General features: G+C 37.5%; 1 protein-coding gene across 5 annotated transcripts in view; it reads right to left on the bottom strand.

Annotated features, from left to right (window-relative positions):
- The window catches only part of LOC108717391 (cotranscriptional regulator FAM172A homolog), a 288433-nt gene that overhangs the window by 80268 nt on the left and 194172 nt on the right, over nucleotides 1–13993 (bottom strand). For 4 of the 5 annotated variants that reach the window (XM_018264673.2, XM_018264668.2, XM_041568515.1 and 1 more), the window contains exons 9-10: nucleotides 13504–13620; nucleotides 8753–8837 (exon numbers count right to left, since the gene is read on the bottom strand). In XM_018264673.2, coding sequence (XP_018120162.1) covers nucleotides 8753–8837; nucleotides 13504–13620 — 202 coding nt within the window. Of the gene's footprint in view, nucleotides 1–2971; nucleotides 3209–8752; nucleotides 8838–13503; nucleotides 13621–13993 lie in introns of those variants that run through there. The other variant, XM_041568521.1, reaches the window with a different exon arrangement.

Genomic DNA, 13993 nt, shown 5'->3' with positions numbered 1-13993 from the left:
AGTGTTCTTGCTATTATGTTAGACATCCAGTCACTCCAGCCTTTATACATTACATTTTTGCCAAACTAACTATATCAGAAATATTTTTTATCTATTTACACAGTTTTTATTTTCAAACTGAACTGTTCCTTTAATGCATATGGACAAAAGTCACGTGTATAAAAATTGTCGCTCGTGTCAAAACTGTCGCGCATCAAAATAATTTTGACACCCATTGCCAATGCTTTTTGCAAACTTTTCGCCGTTTCGCGAATTTCTCGGTGACAGATTTTCCAATCACTAATTAAAATATGTTGGCATAATAAAAGCCTATACTTTCTCCAATACAGACATTCTGTCCTCTGGTCCTGCTTTGTCAAGTACAGTTCTAGTTTCTCACAGTTACATAAAGTTCCATACAGTGCTGTACCTAGGAGATCTTAGTCCCAGGGGTGTGGGGGGAACAATGAACGTTAAGATACATCCCTGACTCTACCTAGTGAGATTTCAGAGGAATGAACACAACCTGATAACAGTCCAAACAATCAGCCAAGATGGAAGAGAGAATAAAAAAACATATATGATGTATATTATAAGCATCATTCATGAAGTAAGAACCTTGATTTCATAGACATGTTTTTGCATTTTTAATGCTTTGAAATTAAAATCAAACAGAACAACATTTTAGAGTAGAATTTATAAATCAGTAATATGAGAGAATGGACATTAAAGGGATACTGTCATGGGAAAAAATTTTTTTTTTCAAAATGTATCAGTTAATAGTGCTGCTCCAGCAGAATTCTGCACTGAAATCCATTTCTCAAAAGAGCAAACAGATTTTTTTTATATTCAATTTTGAAATCTGACATGGGGCTAGACATATTGTCAATTTCCCAGCTGCCCCTGATCATGTGACTTGTGCCTGCTCTTTAGGAGAGAAATGCTTTCTGGCAGGCTGCTGTTTTTCCTTCTCAATGTAACTGAATGTGTCTCAGTGGGACATGGGTTTTTACTATTGAGTGCTGTTCTTAGATCTACCAGGCAGCTTTTATCTTGTGTTAGGGATCTGTTATCTGGTTACCTTCCCATTGTTCTTTTGTTTGGCTGCTGGGGGGGGAAAGGGAGGGGGGTGATATCACTCCAACTTGCAGCACAAGTCACATGACTTGGGGCAGCTGGGAAATTGACAATATGTCTTGCCCCCTGTCAGATTTCAAAATTGAATATAAAAAAATCTGTTTGCTCTTTTGAGAAATGGATTTCAGTGCAGAATTCTGCTGGAACAGCACTATTAACTGATTGATTTTGAAAAAAATTTTTTTCCCCATGACAGTATCCCTTTAATATCATCTGCACTTTTACCAAAGAAGTTTTGAGGCCTTATTAATGCGGGGAGGCTCAGGGCCAATGCCCTCTCTGCTCTTACCCCAAAACAGACATAGATGGGTTCATGCAGTGCCACCTGCAGGTAATCTCCATCATCAAGGACAAGTATATCCCCTGTAGCACAGATTTCTGTTTTGTAGTCAATGAAATGTCAAGCAGCGCAAGACAATACACATAGGTCTGATCATCCCTGCTTTCACCCCTCCCCAGAACCCAGTATTTATCAGCTTTCATAACTTTCCCTAGTATTCCACAACAAAAGTCTGTATTAATAAAACCTGCCTAGCTCTTGCAAATGTTGAGCTTTCGGAACAAAATCTGCTTTAAATGAAGAAAGCTTAGCCTTTTTAAGGCATATAGAAAGAGGCTGCAATTAAGGAATCATTAATAGGACAAATTAATCCTTTACAACGTTTTAATTATTTTAGCTTAATGGGCCACTTACTGAAACCCCTGCAGCCTCTGTCAAGGCTACTTTTAACTGAATTCCTGTTATTAGCGGAGGGCCTCAACTAATATCCTTTGTAATTGAAGTGCTAATATTTACTACCATTTTTTTTTTTAACATGGTCTGTGTTTGATCGCTGTGTACTCTAGCTGTTCTTTTCTCTCATCTGGGGTCTCTTTGCATGTTGCAGCTAATTCATTTCCAGCATCAGTCTGATTGACTCTCCACCATTAGCAGCTGCTTCTCTTATTATCTTCCTTCCTGGGTAATGACACTATGTATTGCAGGGTTTGGCAGCACATTATAATTATGCGCTCTACACTCTCCCTGCCTGGGTCCATTTCTGCACCACAGAAGTAGTCACGTATGATAAGAGCTAAATCTTCTAACTTTCCCTAAACAAAATAACCAAAAGTCAGTCCAGAAATCCAATACACATGTATTGTCAAGAAAAAACTTCTAGCCTGAAGCCTTTGCATTGAGTTTTTAACAGAACAAGAATGTGGTTACTAAAACACTTGAAGGACTTATTCACAGGCACAGCTCCACCCCCTAAAGAAAGATATAATTTCAGTTTAAATAAGTTCCCTTTGTCTTTTTCCCCCAAGCAATAGCAATCAACGAAATAACTACAATTTGACTCTAAACAAGCATCATTCGTTCAGCCGTCCTTTGCAACAGCTGGCTTCTCTTATTTATAGAAGATTCTCAACGCTTACTGCAAATATCACTAATAGTGGTTTAGCGCTAACCGCCAAACAAAGCTATTTTACTAGAAGACAATCCAAGAAGGTTCCAAATCATTGCCCATGTATAGAATCCTTATCCTATGTCAGGTCATCACAACCTGATATGATATAATGCCAGACCAGAATACTGCTGGTTATGAGACCCATTTAAAATAATCGCTTGCTGTGCCTCAATGTCATAGAAGATTTGCGCATGACATGGAAAGGTTTCCAAACTTCTTATGTGCAACTTTGTCATGGAGTTAAGAGCACCATGTAAGAAAGCAATATTTTAATGAACATATATCAGTTATGATCTAGAGTATAACACACTTTGCTAAAAGCCTGCACATAGATACCATGGAATCATTTTATTGCAGCTTGAAGTTCTTACGTTTTCTGGAAAGCTATTAGTTTATGGACGAGCAGAGCACCAAAAGTGGTAGGATGAGACTGCACAGCTGCCTTGTTAGAAGGTGTTGCAGGCAAATAATGAGATTATGCTATATGGCAGGGGGCAGGGAGCAAGTCCTTTGTACCAGTCTGGTGCATGAAACTTCTCTGTGTTTCTCCGCCATTGCTGAGGTTGGAGGTCAAACTGAAAATGCTGTGATCCTCATGGAAAAGTCTGATAGGAAACGGACTCTTCCAACTGCAATGTTCGTAGCTTAAAGAGTGAAAATATCAAATTACTGGAAAAAAATGCAACTCTTGGCACTGCAGCTTGGTGGGCTGCACACGTTTATTAAATTAGCCATTTATTGCGAGGGTAAATATCTGCTGTGTAACAGGAGACTGTAACGAGGGAACAGAATCTCCACTACAAACGGTGTGCAGTCATTCCGTAACTGACAAACTTCAGCACCTTCCTTAACAGAAGAATAAAGACCCTCTCTCTGCAGAATGCCGGGTGAGAAGGCAGCTTGGCTTTAATTGCTGCTAGCAATCTCACAGGTTCTAAGACCCACCTTCAGCAAACAGCTGGAGTGTTAATGTTATGAAAAACAAATTGTTGTTCTGATATAAAAAGTGATCTTTGCAGTGTTTTTTTTGCATTTTCCCAAAGCTTTTATTGAATGAATCTAATCAAGCCGTCAACTATCAAAAAAAACCACATGCTAAGAATTTCGAGATTTTCTTTCTCTCCGTGATTGTTAGTGACACAGCCAGCTGTCACGCGTGCCCCTTTCATTGCCTGATATGACCCGATTTTATCTGTTATATTCCCACTATAAATTTCAGTATAAAGGTGAAAACAAAAATGAGTGCAACCGAATAGAAATTAGCACTTATATCTTGGGTTGTATGATGGGACAGAGAATGATTACGTACACAGGCTATTGAAATACATCGCCGAGTATTTAAGCTTTACAACAGGGTGCGAGCACTTAGCCATATGCCAAGTCAAACATGTGTCTGTGTGATGTATTCTTCTATCTTTTCATTTTCACCTCTCTGAGTCTGACGTGATCATTGATCACGCGTGCTTTTAAGCACCCCCTTTATTAAGCTGCTTGAATATTATATTTAAGAAATTCTCATGGGAAATATCAGAATGATTCTGTTTGATTCACACAGTATGTTTCTAATTACCCAGAGTGTTTTTACCCATCATTTCATAAAAGACTATTCCAGCCATACCTCCCATATGCACTCTCTATTCCTATAGATCCCATGCTGCCGCTGCCCCACACAATGAACATATGGTGAATATATTATCATATAGTTTTTCTCTTTCATACATCATAAGCTGTCAGACTGTCTGTTTCCCAAAGCTGTTCTGCTTATTGTATCACAGGGGCATTAGAAGGCCTAGTGAATTTTACAAGGATCATAAACAGAATTTGTTTTTTATTTTTTCAAGCACCACTGTTATATTTGTCTAATTCTATTTAGTGCATTATTTTTATTTCTTGAAATTATGTCAATATAATGCAAGTAACTTCAGTAAGACATGAAAGATAGATTATTCTCTTTGTGTACTTCAATGAGTCATTTTCATTAAGCTACACACTAGTTACATTATATACACATATAGATACTTATGGATCATTAATAGCACAGTCAGTGCTAAGGAAATAAGACATTTTTGCAAAATATAGAAAACGCTAGCATTATTTATGAATACCGTATTGTGCCAGCAGGAGTAGTGAATAATTAGGATAATAAGAATATTAGAAGACAACACCATATAAAGCAACCCCCAACCACCAACGGACTTCCATTAAAATCATCACTTATGCAGTAGTTGGTAGGCAATGGCTGCCTGGAAGAAACCATTACCCAATTTTTGGATTGGGTGGATGCAAGGGTCTCTGATACCTAAAACTACAAGATAAGGGTAATTATATCAGTTTGAATTGTTGACTGCTTGGAAGAAACTTAAAGGGATACTGTCATGGGAAAAATTTTTTTTCCAAAATGAATCAGTTAATAGTGCTGCTCCAGCAGAATTCTGCACTGAAATCCATTTCTCAAAAGAGCAAACAGATTTTTTTATATTCAATTTTGAAATCTGACATGGGGCTAGACATATTGTCAATTTCCCAGCGGTCCCAAGTCATGTGAATTGTGCTCTGAAAAACTTAAATCATTCTTTACTGCTGTACTGCAAGTTGGAGTGATATCACCCCCTCCCTTTTTCCCCCCAGCAGCCAAACAAAAGAACAATGGGAAGGTAACCAGATAGCAGCTCCCTAACACAAGATAACAGCTGCCTGGTAGATCTAAGAACAGCACTCAATAGTAAAAACCCATGTTCCACTGAGACACATTCAGTAACATTGATAAGGAAAAACAGCAGCCTGCCAGAAAGCATTTCTCTCCTAAAGTGCAGGCACAAGTCACATGACATGGGGCAGCTGGGAAATTGACAATATGTCTAGCCCCATGTCAGATTTCAAAATTGAATACAAAAAAATCTGTTTGCTCTTTTGAGAAATGGATTTCAGTGCAGAATTTTGCTGGAGCAGCACTATTAACTGATTCATTTTGGAAATTTTTTTTTTCCCATTACAGTATCCCATTAAATATGCATTTCCAGGTAAATTAAAAACGCAACACTTGAAGGATCCAAAACTAGCCAGTGTGTTGTTACAATAAAGGGATAAATAAGTAAGAACGGCTTGGTAAACTGGGCCTGGAATATATTTCTCAAGGGAACCTGGAAGTGACACAGGGCCAACCCTTAAAACTAGAGGAGAGAAGACATCATTAAAATGATGTAAATCCTTGCCTTAAGTCAGTAGTACTGGCAAGATCTGGTATGGAGTGGTAACAATTGGTGGTGTCTGAGGTTATTGCTCCACCGACAAATCGAAATATTGACCAAGAGGGAACTGTTGCCGATGAATTGAGATTTAAAAGGAACTGTCCCACTGCATAACATTCATTCTGCTAAGGCTGCATAGTTATTTGGGATATTTTTTCTTTTTGTGGAAATTGCAAGGTTGCACTTGATGTCCTACTGTCTGCAAGTACTTCTCTCAACATGTGTTCATTTTTGGTTCCATTCTACAGCTTCACACTGGCATCTACCTTGTACATGAGCCCTATGTATGTTTTCCAAAATCCCTGCACAGTCTGAAGTAACGTAAAGACAAAATTTTTTTGATTTAGCGAGAAAGCTACAAATCAAAAGGAGCTTAACTAAGACTTTAGCATTGTATTTATTGCATAAAAAAATGTGACTGCAGCTGATTAGCTGCCTGAGTTAAGTATCTCTTGTTATATATAACCCATTTCCCAAGATTTAAAATCATAAGATAAACAAATTCTTACATGATATATTCATTCTTTTTCATAGCCTCGGGAACACCATATAAAATATTCATTTCAATTATGACCTATTACAGACTGTATATATGGCCTGCTGTTTAAATATAACAGACAATTCCTGAATATTTATGTCAAAATTGCCCCCTAGCTAACCTCCACACACTGACAGCTTGTTCCTATAGGGGCAGGACTAGCAAGAATCATGCACAACATTCCTAATACTGTTATGTAATAAGTATGAAAGTTAAAACTACCACCTCACTATTTTTTTCTTTTTAGAGGGGATGTATAAGCTTTCCTGCAAGTGTAGAATCCCTCGCAATATATCTGCTTATTTATTTAAGAGCTTCACGACCTACATTTTTGCATCTGACAACTGAAACTGTGATCCTCTTCAAACTAGTGAGGTAGATGATAAGGCTATTGAGTGAACACAGAGGAAATGGGTAGACATGGCTCCTATGTGTCATGTCTTCCTTCAGGTATCCATACATGGGCTTCCCCAACCTATACTTGGCCGAAAATTGGCCAGATGTCAATTGTCAGGTTAAGAAAGTCTGTTATAATACATTTCAATTGGAGTTTTTACCGGATTTTAAAGGAGAAGGAAAGGTTAAAATGAAGTAAGCCTTGTCAGAAAGGTCCACCTAAATATACCAGTCAAAGTAGTGCTGCGCTAAGTCCTCTGTCAAAAGAAACACCACATTTCTTTCCTTCTATTGTGTACACATGGGCTTCTGTATCAGACTTCCTGCCTTCATCTTAAACCTCCTTGCCCCGGGCGTGAGCATGCTCAGTTTGCTCCTCTTCCATCCCCCTCCCTTATCTGCAGTAATCTGAGCCCAGAGCTATAAATGAGCAGGGAGAGATTAAGGCAGGAAGTGATGTCACACCAAGCTAATACTGCAGCTGCTATCCTAAACAGACAGCTTCTAGAGCCTTTTACTCAGGTATTGTAAAACATTCTACAGAATAAATATAGCATTCTAGCTTGCAATATTGCAGCTAATCTATTGGCAATAAAATGCCTCTGTAGCTTTCCTTCTCCTTTTAGTCAGTTTTCCCACATTTTACATTGTAATTTTGCCCGTTTCCATAAAAACTCAGGTTTATCATTGTAAATGTTACTTTTTACTGTTTACCCTATTTATACAGGACACCCCCAATTTTACATACCATAATGTTATGCTTTCCCAGATTTAACGTGTTTTCTAGTATTCAGTGGTTGCATTTGGACTTTTTTTGCGCATTGCATGCTGCCTTCAGGTGTACTCAAATAGCTCTGTTTCAGATAGCAGTGAACCCCAGTTCCCTTAACTAATACAGCACTGATGGCATCAGCACTGTATTAGTGAGAGACGTGCAGAAGCACATAGGCATCCCACATCCCACCACCCTACCTTGTGGGTCATTCAGAGGTGCAAGGTACGGAGCGCCTAGAGGCACATCCAGCATCAGGGCCCTGTCTTTAGAGCAGGTGGTAAGAACAGGGTTGAGCCATGTCTCCTCAAAAATCTCTGAATGCTCTTGCGCCCCATACAGTATATACTATATTATATCTATACAAGGTCCTTTGCTATCTTTCTGTTACTGGCCCTTAAAATATGGTGTGTATAGCGCAGAACACAGTCTGTAGGTTATGTGCTAAATAATTGAGGCTAATGTAAAAACTACTGTACTACTTCCATGGTGCATCAGCACTGTTTACTTTACAATATGGCACTTTCGTTTAGCACATATACTATACTATATTCCTAGTGCAGGCTCAATTTGTCTCCACTTCCAGTAACATCGTGTCCAGATCAGCACCTGCGCACACGCAACTGGAACTGCAGCCACTTCTTGCCTTATCCAGTTGGTTTTAATGATTATCTGACTTCATACTGCGACTAAATGAGCATATTTACTTTTACCACTTAAATGGATAAACTCATCTTTCTGAGCAATGAAAATGTGTGTCATTTTAAAAAAAGAAATGCTCCTGATACCCCAGCAACCTACATGAAATTCAGTTACTAATTAATAAGGATCAGCCTTCTCCTGACTATATCCCAACAACCTCTTCAGCCTCCACTGACTACACTCAGATTTCACAGAGAAAGAGTTTCAAAATTCCCTACATGTAATAATTACAGAAATATATTAATCACAGTTAGTATTTTATTTATAACCACTACCCGCAGATCAGGGCTTGGCAACCTGCATCCCTCCAACATGCAGAGGACCACAAATTGCATATAGTGCTTAATGATGATAGCTTTTTCCTTGGCCTGTTATTAGCTTGCAAATAGTGGTTAGGGAGTTGTTTACGGTATGGATTTGTTGTACTGTACTAATAAGAAAATGATAAATATCAGACCCCGTCAACACTAGTCCAGGCAAATCATTTGTGGGCATTTAAATGAGAATGAAAAGCAGTGCACAAAAGTTCTACCTGCTGATACACGTGGGCAGTCCGGTAATGTAGATTCCACTGCTGTGTCCAAAGGTTCGCTGCTGGACACCCAATTACAGCAGTTCTGCAATGAGAGATACAGGGCAAGGCGGTTAAAACAGCCACCTAAGGAGCAGAGGCATCACTTTAATCTACATCATAAAGTACATTCTGTGCTTATTATTTGCAGCTATCAGTTGCCCATTGTGAAAGAAACCCTTAAAATGCTTGCAAGGGAATACAAGAATCGTGGACATTATAGGAATTAAATACTGTACATGTACAAAATTAGAAACCCCATTTTCATGTTTCCTAGTTACAACTACACTTCGTTCTTAACTCCACTGGCAACAGTTTCATGCAAAAGTCTTATTCTGATGGCATCAGTACAGCCAGGATGACAAATTAGGTGAAAGAGAATAAATAACGGCTAAGAGTGATTAGCATCCATCCATCACATGGCAGTGACAATTAACTGAGATCCCCTGTTAAGAATCCCCAAAGATAGGCAGATTATTATGCTCTGAAGTCATAACCTAAACACAGCCTGCCATACATGTGATAAACCCTGACCAAACAAAATACTTTGTGCTGGGAGACGTGGTTTTAACAGTTTCATTTTAGCAAAACTATTACAAATGCCCTTTTTTGTAGTATTAACTTCACCATTTTAAACAAAGATATTTAATGGGCAGATAGAATTCCATTAATCATGTTTTGCGAAATAAATAAATGAAAGGAGATTAAATGCTATTCCGGTAAACAAGCATGTATTGTGTATTTTTAGATGCTTGCTGTCCTACTTGAGCACCATGGAATCCGTCCACGACGTGGAAAGATCCTTGACTGGTAGATCAAGTGTCTTATTGTATTTCCTTAATTCATTCTGTCTGGAAGAAGATGTCAGCTGTATAGCAGTGAGGAGAGAATTTCAAAGCCTTGAATCCCCACCAATAAAGACTAAGGAAGGGGTATTGAATAGATTTGTCAAGGCAACCCTACTGTTCTGGGACCAGGGAGAGCAGGAATGGCATAAAGGAAGAGTTGCTGTAAGAGATTAGAAAGTGAAGTTCACAAAGAATGGTGGGTTTTTGTAAGCAAAGGCAGATCAATCAAACATTTTTAACTGTAGGGAGGGGAAATTCATAAAAACAAATGCAACTTCAATGTTTCAAGATGCGCACACTTTTGTTCTCAAACACGGTTTTCAATCATTCATGCACGGCAAACGGGAATTCTAAAAGCTTTAGAAATGGAAACAGAAAAGCCTACGAATTTAGTCTTGATCGGAATAAATATGATAGGGCTGTCCAACTAGCAAGGTGGAAATTTTGGCAAAGCGGGAATTATTTATTTATTTTTAAATTCCATTTGTTTGTTGTATGAACAAAGATGAGGGTCGCATCTGACAGTGTGTGCGAGAGCTCAGCAAAACACTATATATTAGCACACAATTAACACCTTATTTAAAGGAGCTAGTGGTTGGAAGAAGAAATAGTATCCTGAAACACACTAACAATATATGCAAATAGCGATCTGCTTTATCATTCATCCCAGTTCTTCATACATTCAAAACCCATGACTTCTATGGTAGCTAAAAATAGGCCGACACTCTTACAACAGAAATGGTCTTAAATGAAGAACTTTTTTTTTCTTCCTCGCGTCTCTCGGTAATGACAGCAATTAGAGGATAAGACAAGCAGCTATTAGTTATATATTTTAAATATCATTCATTCTTTTCACCCGCCGCCGACTATTCAAGATAACGCTCAAAAAATATCCAGGCTGCTTGGCCTCATGCAGATTAAGCCAATTTAATTTTATTAACATTGCATTTTAATACAGCGCCACCCATTATTTAACCCCTTATAATATATACATACAATCAGACATATAGGAGGGAGGGAAGGGGGGAGATAAGAGACAAAAAAAAGCTTTATGTATATAATTAATACATGAAGGCTATAACCAGTAGAGAATAATCTAAGCTAAATAATGTGTTTAATGGGTTTGGTTGTGGCACTAAAGAGCCTTGTTGAGTTCTCACTCAGCTGCTTAGATAGTAACAAGGCAAAAAAAAGCCCTGGGACGGATTAACATATGAAATGTATTACCTTGGGGGCCTTGAAAGTCCTTAGTTTAGGATTATTTGATTATGAGGTAATTCCTTGAGAACATAATTGCCTCTATGCTCTCAGGTGACACAAATATAAAATTCCTGATAATCATAATGGGGTATGGTGTAACCAAGGTACGAAACGGAGACCAACTCTAATAAGAGCTTGATAAAGGAAATATTAATATTAGCTTTCCTGCTCAAAATATTTATGAATATCGTTCTATATCGTTTCTTATACTGCCATTTAATTAAATGTGGGCAGTCATACTCACTTCAGCCCAGCTGTTGTGAACAAAGACCCCCAGTGCTTTCAGGCAGCTGTCTGCTGGTTGTTGTTACAGGGAATTTTTAGTTCAAAGGAGGTGGAAGGCCACAAGTAATATTTTAATGGATACCCATCAACACATAATATACCCTTTTTTAATAATTCAATCTAATTTTTTAAGAAAGGGTAAAAAAGTACTAAATTGCCAATTATAAAATATAGCTTAGATTTAGTTTTATCAACTCTCTCAAGTTATTAGCTGTTTCGTGAGTTGTATGACTTTTATTTTTGTAACTTATAGCTTTATTTCTTTTTCGTCAAGATAAAGCATTTTAGAATGGGTTCACTTACACATGAATTGAAAGCAACTGTAATATTCATAAGTATCAAACAATTTGCAGGATTGGTTGTTACTCTCTAAGAAACATGAAATGAAAAAAAATCACAGGATAAAAATAAAGGGTATTCCATTTCTAATAGTTTCCAGCTATACTTGTGCTATATCAATGTATATTCAAAATTTGCAGGAGAAAACCAAACTATTACCAGGTTTGCATTGTTATCTATGGAAAAAACGCTTAGCCAAAAAAGATGAGCCACTATTAACCATCAGTACTACAAGTCAACAGTATCTATAAAAAAAATAGCTGAACCCTTTTAATAATTAATTAGCTGAATATATAAGGCATGGGGGAAAAGTTTAGAGAATGGCATCAAAATAATCGAATCCTTTAACCACCCTGATTTTCTCAAATAAAAAAAAGCTATATCCCTAAATTCTGTGATCTTTCAAATTTCTTCAATGAAACGTTTAGTTACACTAAGAAAATATCGCTTTTCCAGCATTCTAAATATAAAGAGTTTCTATAGCAAGGTATACTGCTGGAAATAACTAACAAAAAAGATTTTAAAACATTTTTCATAAAGCAAAAAAAACATATTTGTACCTACGTGAAAACAGAACTGATACAGATTCCCCCCTCAAATGCTCCAATACCAAATATAAATAGTTGTATGGAGATCAAAAACAGCATCTTATCTCCCAAATGTTTTTAAGGTACATAAACAATTAATTATAACTATAAAAGTTCTTCATAATACTCAATATTCAATATAGATAGCATTACCCACCAATGTGGCATGTTAACATTTTCATGGTTGGCACTTTGGTCCCTGAAAATACAACACAGAATCAGCGTTTTATGTGTCCTAAGACCCCTAAATAATAAGTTAACCCAAGAAAAAATACATAGGCAAATTACACTCTCTGAATAATTAAAAAAGGTGAAATAAGTATTACATATAACTCCAAATTACAAAACAACAAACCTTAACTTGAAATAGTCTCTTATCTACCATACGTGAGGCAAACTCAATGTCAGGAACAAGCTGGGGTCAGAACCAGGAGGGACAGGAGCAGGTAGCAGGAATCAAGGAATAAGCAGAGTAAAGTAATATTCAGAGCACCTAGGAGCAGGCACGCTTGGACTATAACAGGCAGTGAGTCAGTGCAGAGCAGGGGTTTTACAGTGAGACTAATGGCTAACACTGAGCACCTGTGTCCAGATTAGCAACAGTTGAGTTCACCATGCCTACCAGGGAATACAAGGATACCGATAATAGTGAACCAGGATCTTAACTTTTCTGCTCATATAGAGCAGAGGTAATGCAGACAGCACTGAAAACATCAGGTCACTGGCTCAACTCCAGGCAGAAGGTGCTTCTCAGCTTCATAAGTATGCGGGCTTTTCCTTTACGCAAAAACAAAAATATTCTGGCTTTCCACAGCTGAAATGCTTTGTTAAAAAATTAGGACAAAGGTGTATTTCTGTGGCCTTTTTTTTAGATACTCTGATGGAACTTCTGTTTTCCTTCATCCAGTGTTCTTATGCTTTATTTAAAGAGGTGGTTCAACTTTAAGTTAACTTTTTGAATGTAATAGAATGTCCTACTCCTCTTCCCAGCTTTCAAATGTCTCCAGCTTTCACTGACCCCAACATCCAAAAAAACTATTGCTTTATTGTGTGATAAAGTAATTTGCCTTTACATTTCAGGTAAAGTATCAACAGTGTGTCTGTTATCCTAGTGAAGCCTCCCAGATACCACAAAGAGTAGGGTCTAACCAAATGTGTACTAGGAATCCAGATAGGGCGTATTTATCAACATATATCCTAGATCATTATCTACTACCAGTTTGATAAATCAAAGCAAAGATCTGATTGGCAACTGCCTTATTGCAGTTTTAGTACCTACTCATGATAGTAGTTCATACGCATAATAAATGTATATATACTTGCTAATAATAACAATGATAATATACTGTATGTATATGAGCTCAATCATACTAAAAGACCATTAACATTTTACCTCTCGCATCCATTCCCGAAGTGTTTTATTTGCATCCTGATGCCACACATTATGCACAGAATCTGTCAGAGCCACAGCAGTAACTTTATTTTTCACATCAGCTTCTCGTTGAATCATCTGTTAGGTAAAAATGAAAACAGCTGTAAGGAACATATGGATAGCATCACAGGATAGCACGGCTACAAACTCCTGCCCATACTGTTTGTGCTACCCATTAAAGTGCAATTATTACCAAATAATAACCGAGCTTTCAATTGGTCATGCTCTTTAGCCATTACAATTTCTAGACGATTGATTAGAAAGCATCTGTAATTTGGTACAGTTCATACAAGGTAAATATTTGGAAGACAGGCATTGGCTTTAAGATTAGGCCTGGTTTGTGTTTGATATTTTCTGAGTTACGATGGTTGAACAGGAAGTTTGCACAAATTACTTGAATAATGTTTCACAAGGGTACACAACATAAAACCTATACAGGGGTCAGTAAGTA

Source organism: Xenopus laevis, chromosome 1L (assembly GCF_017654675.1).
Source record: "Xenopus laevis strain J_2021 chromosome 1L, Xenopus_laevis_v10.1, whole genome shotgun sequence".
NCBI lineage: Eukaryota > Metazoa > Chordata > Amphibia > Anura > Pipidae > Xenopus > Xenopus laevis.
Note: the sequence above shows the minus strand (reverse complement) of the source record. Positions and strands in the feature narration are given on the sequence as shown.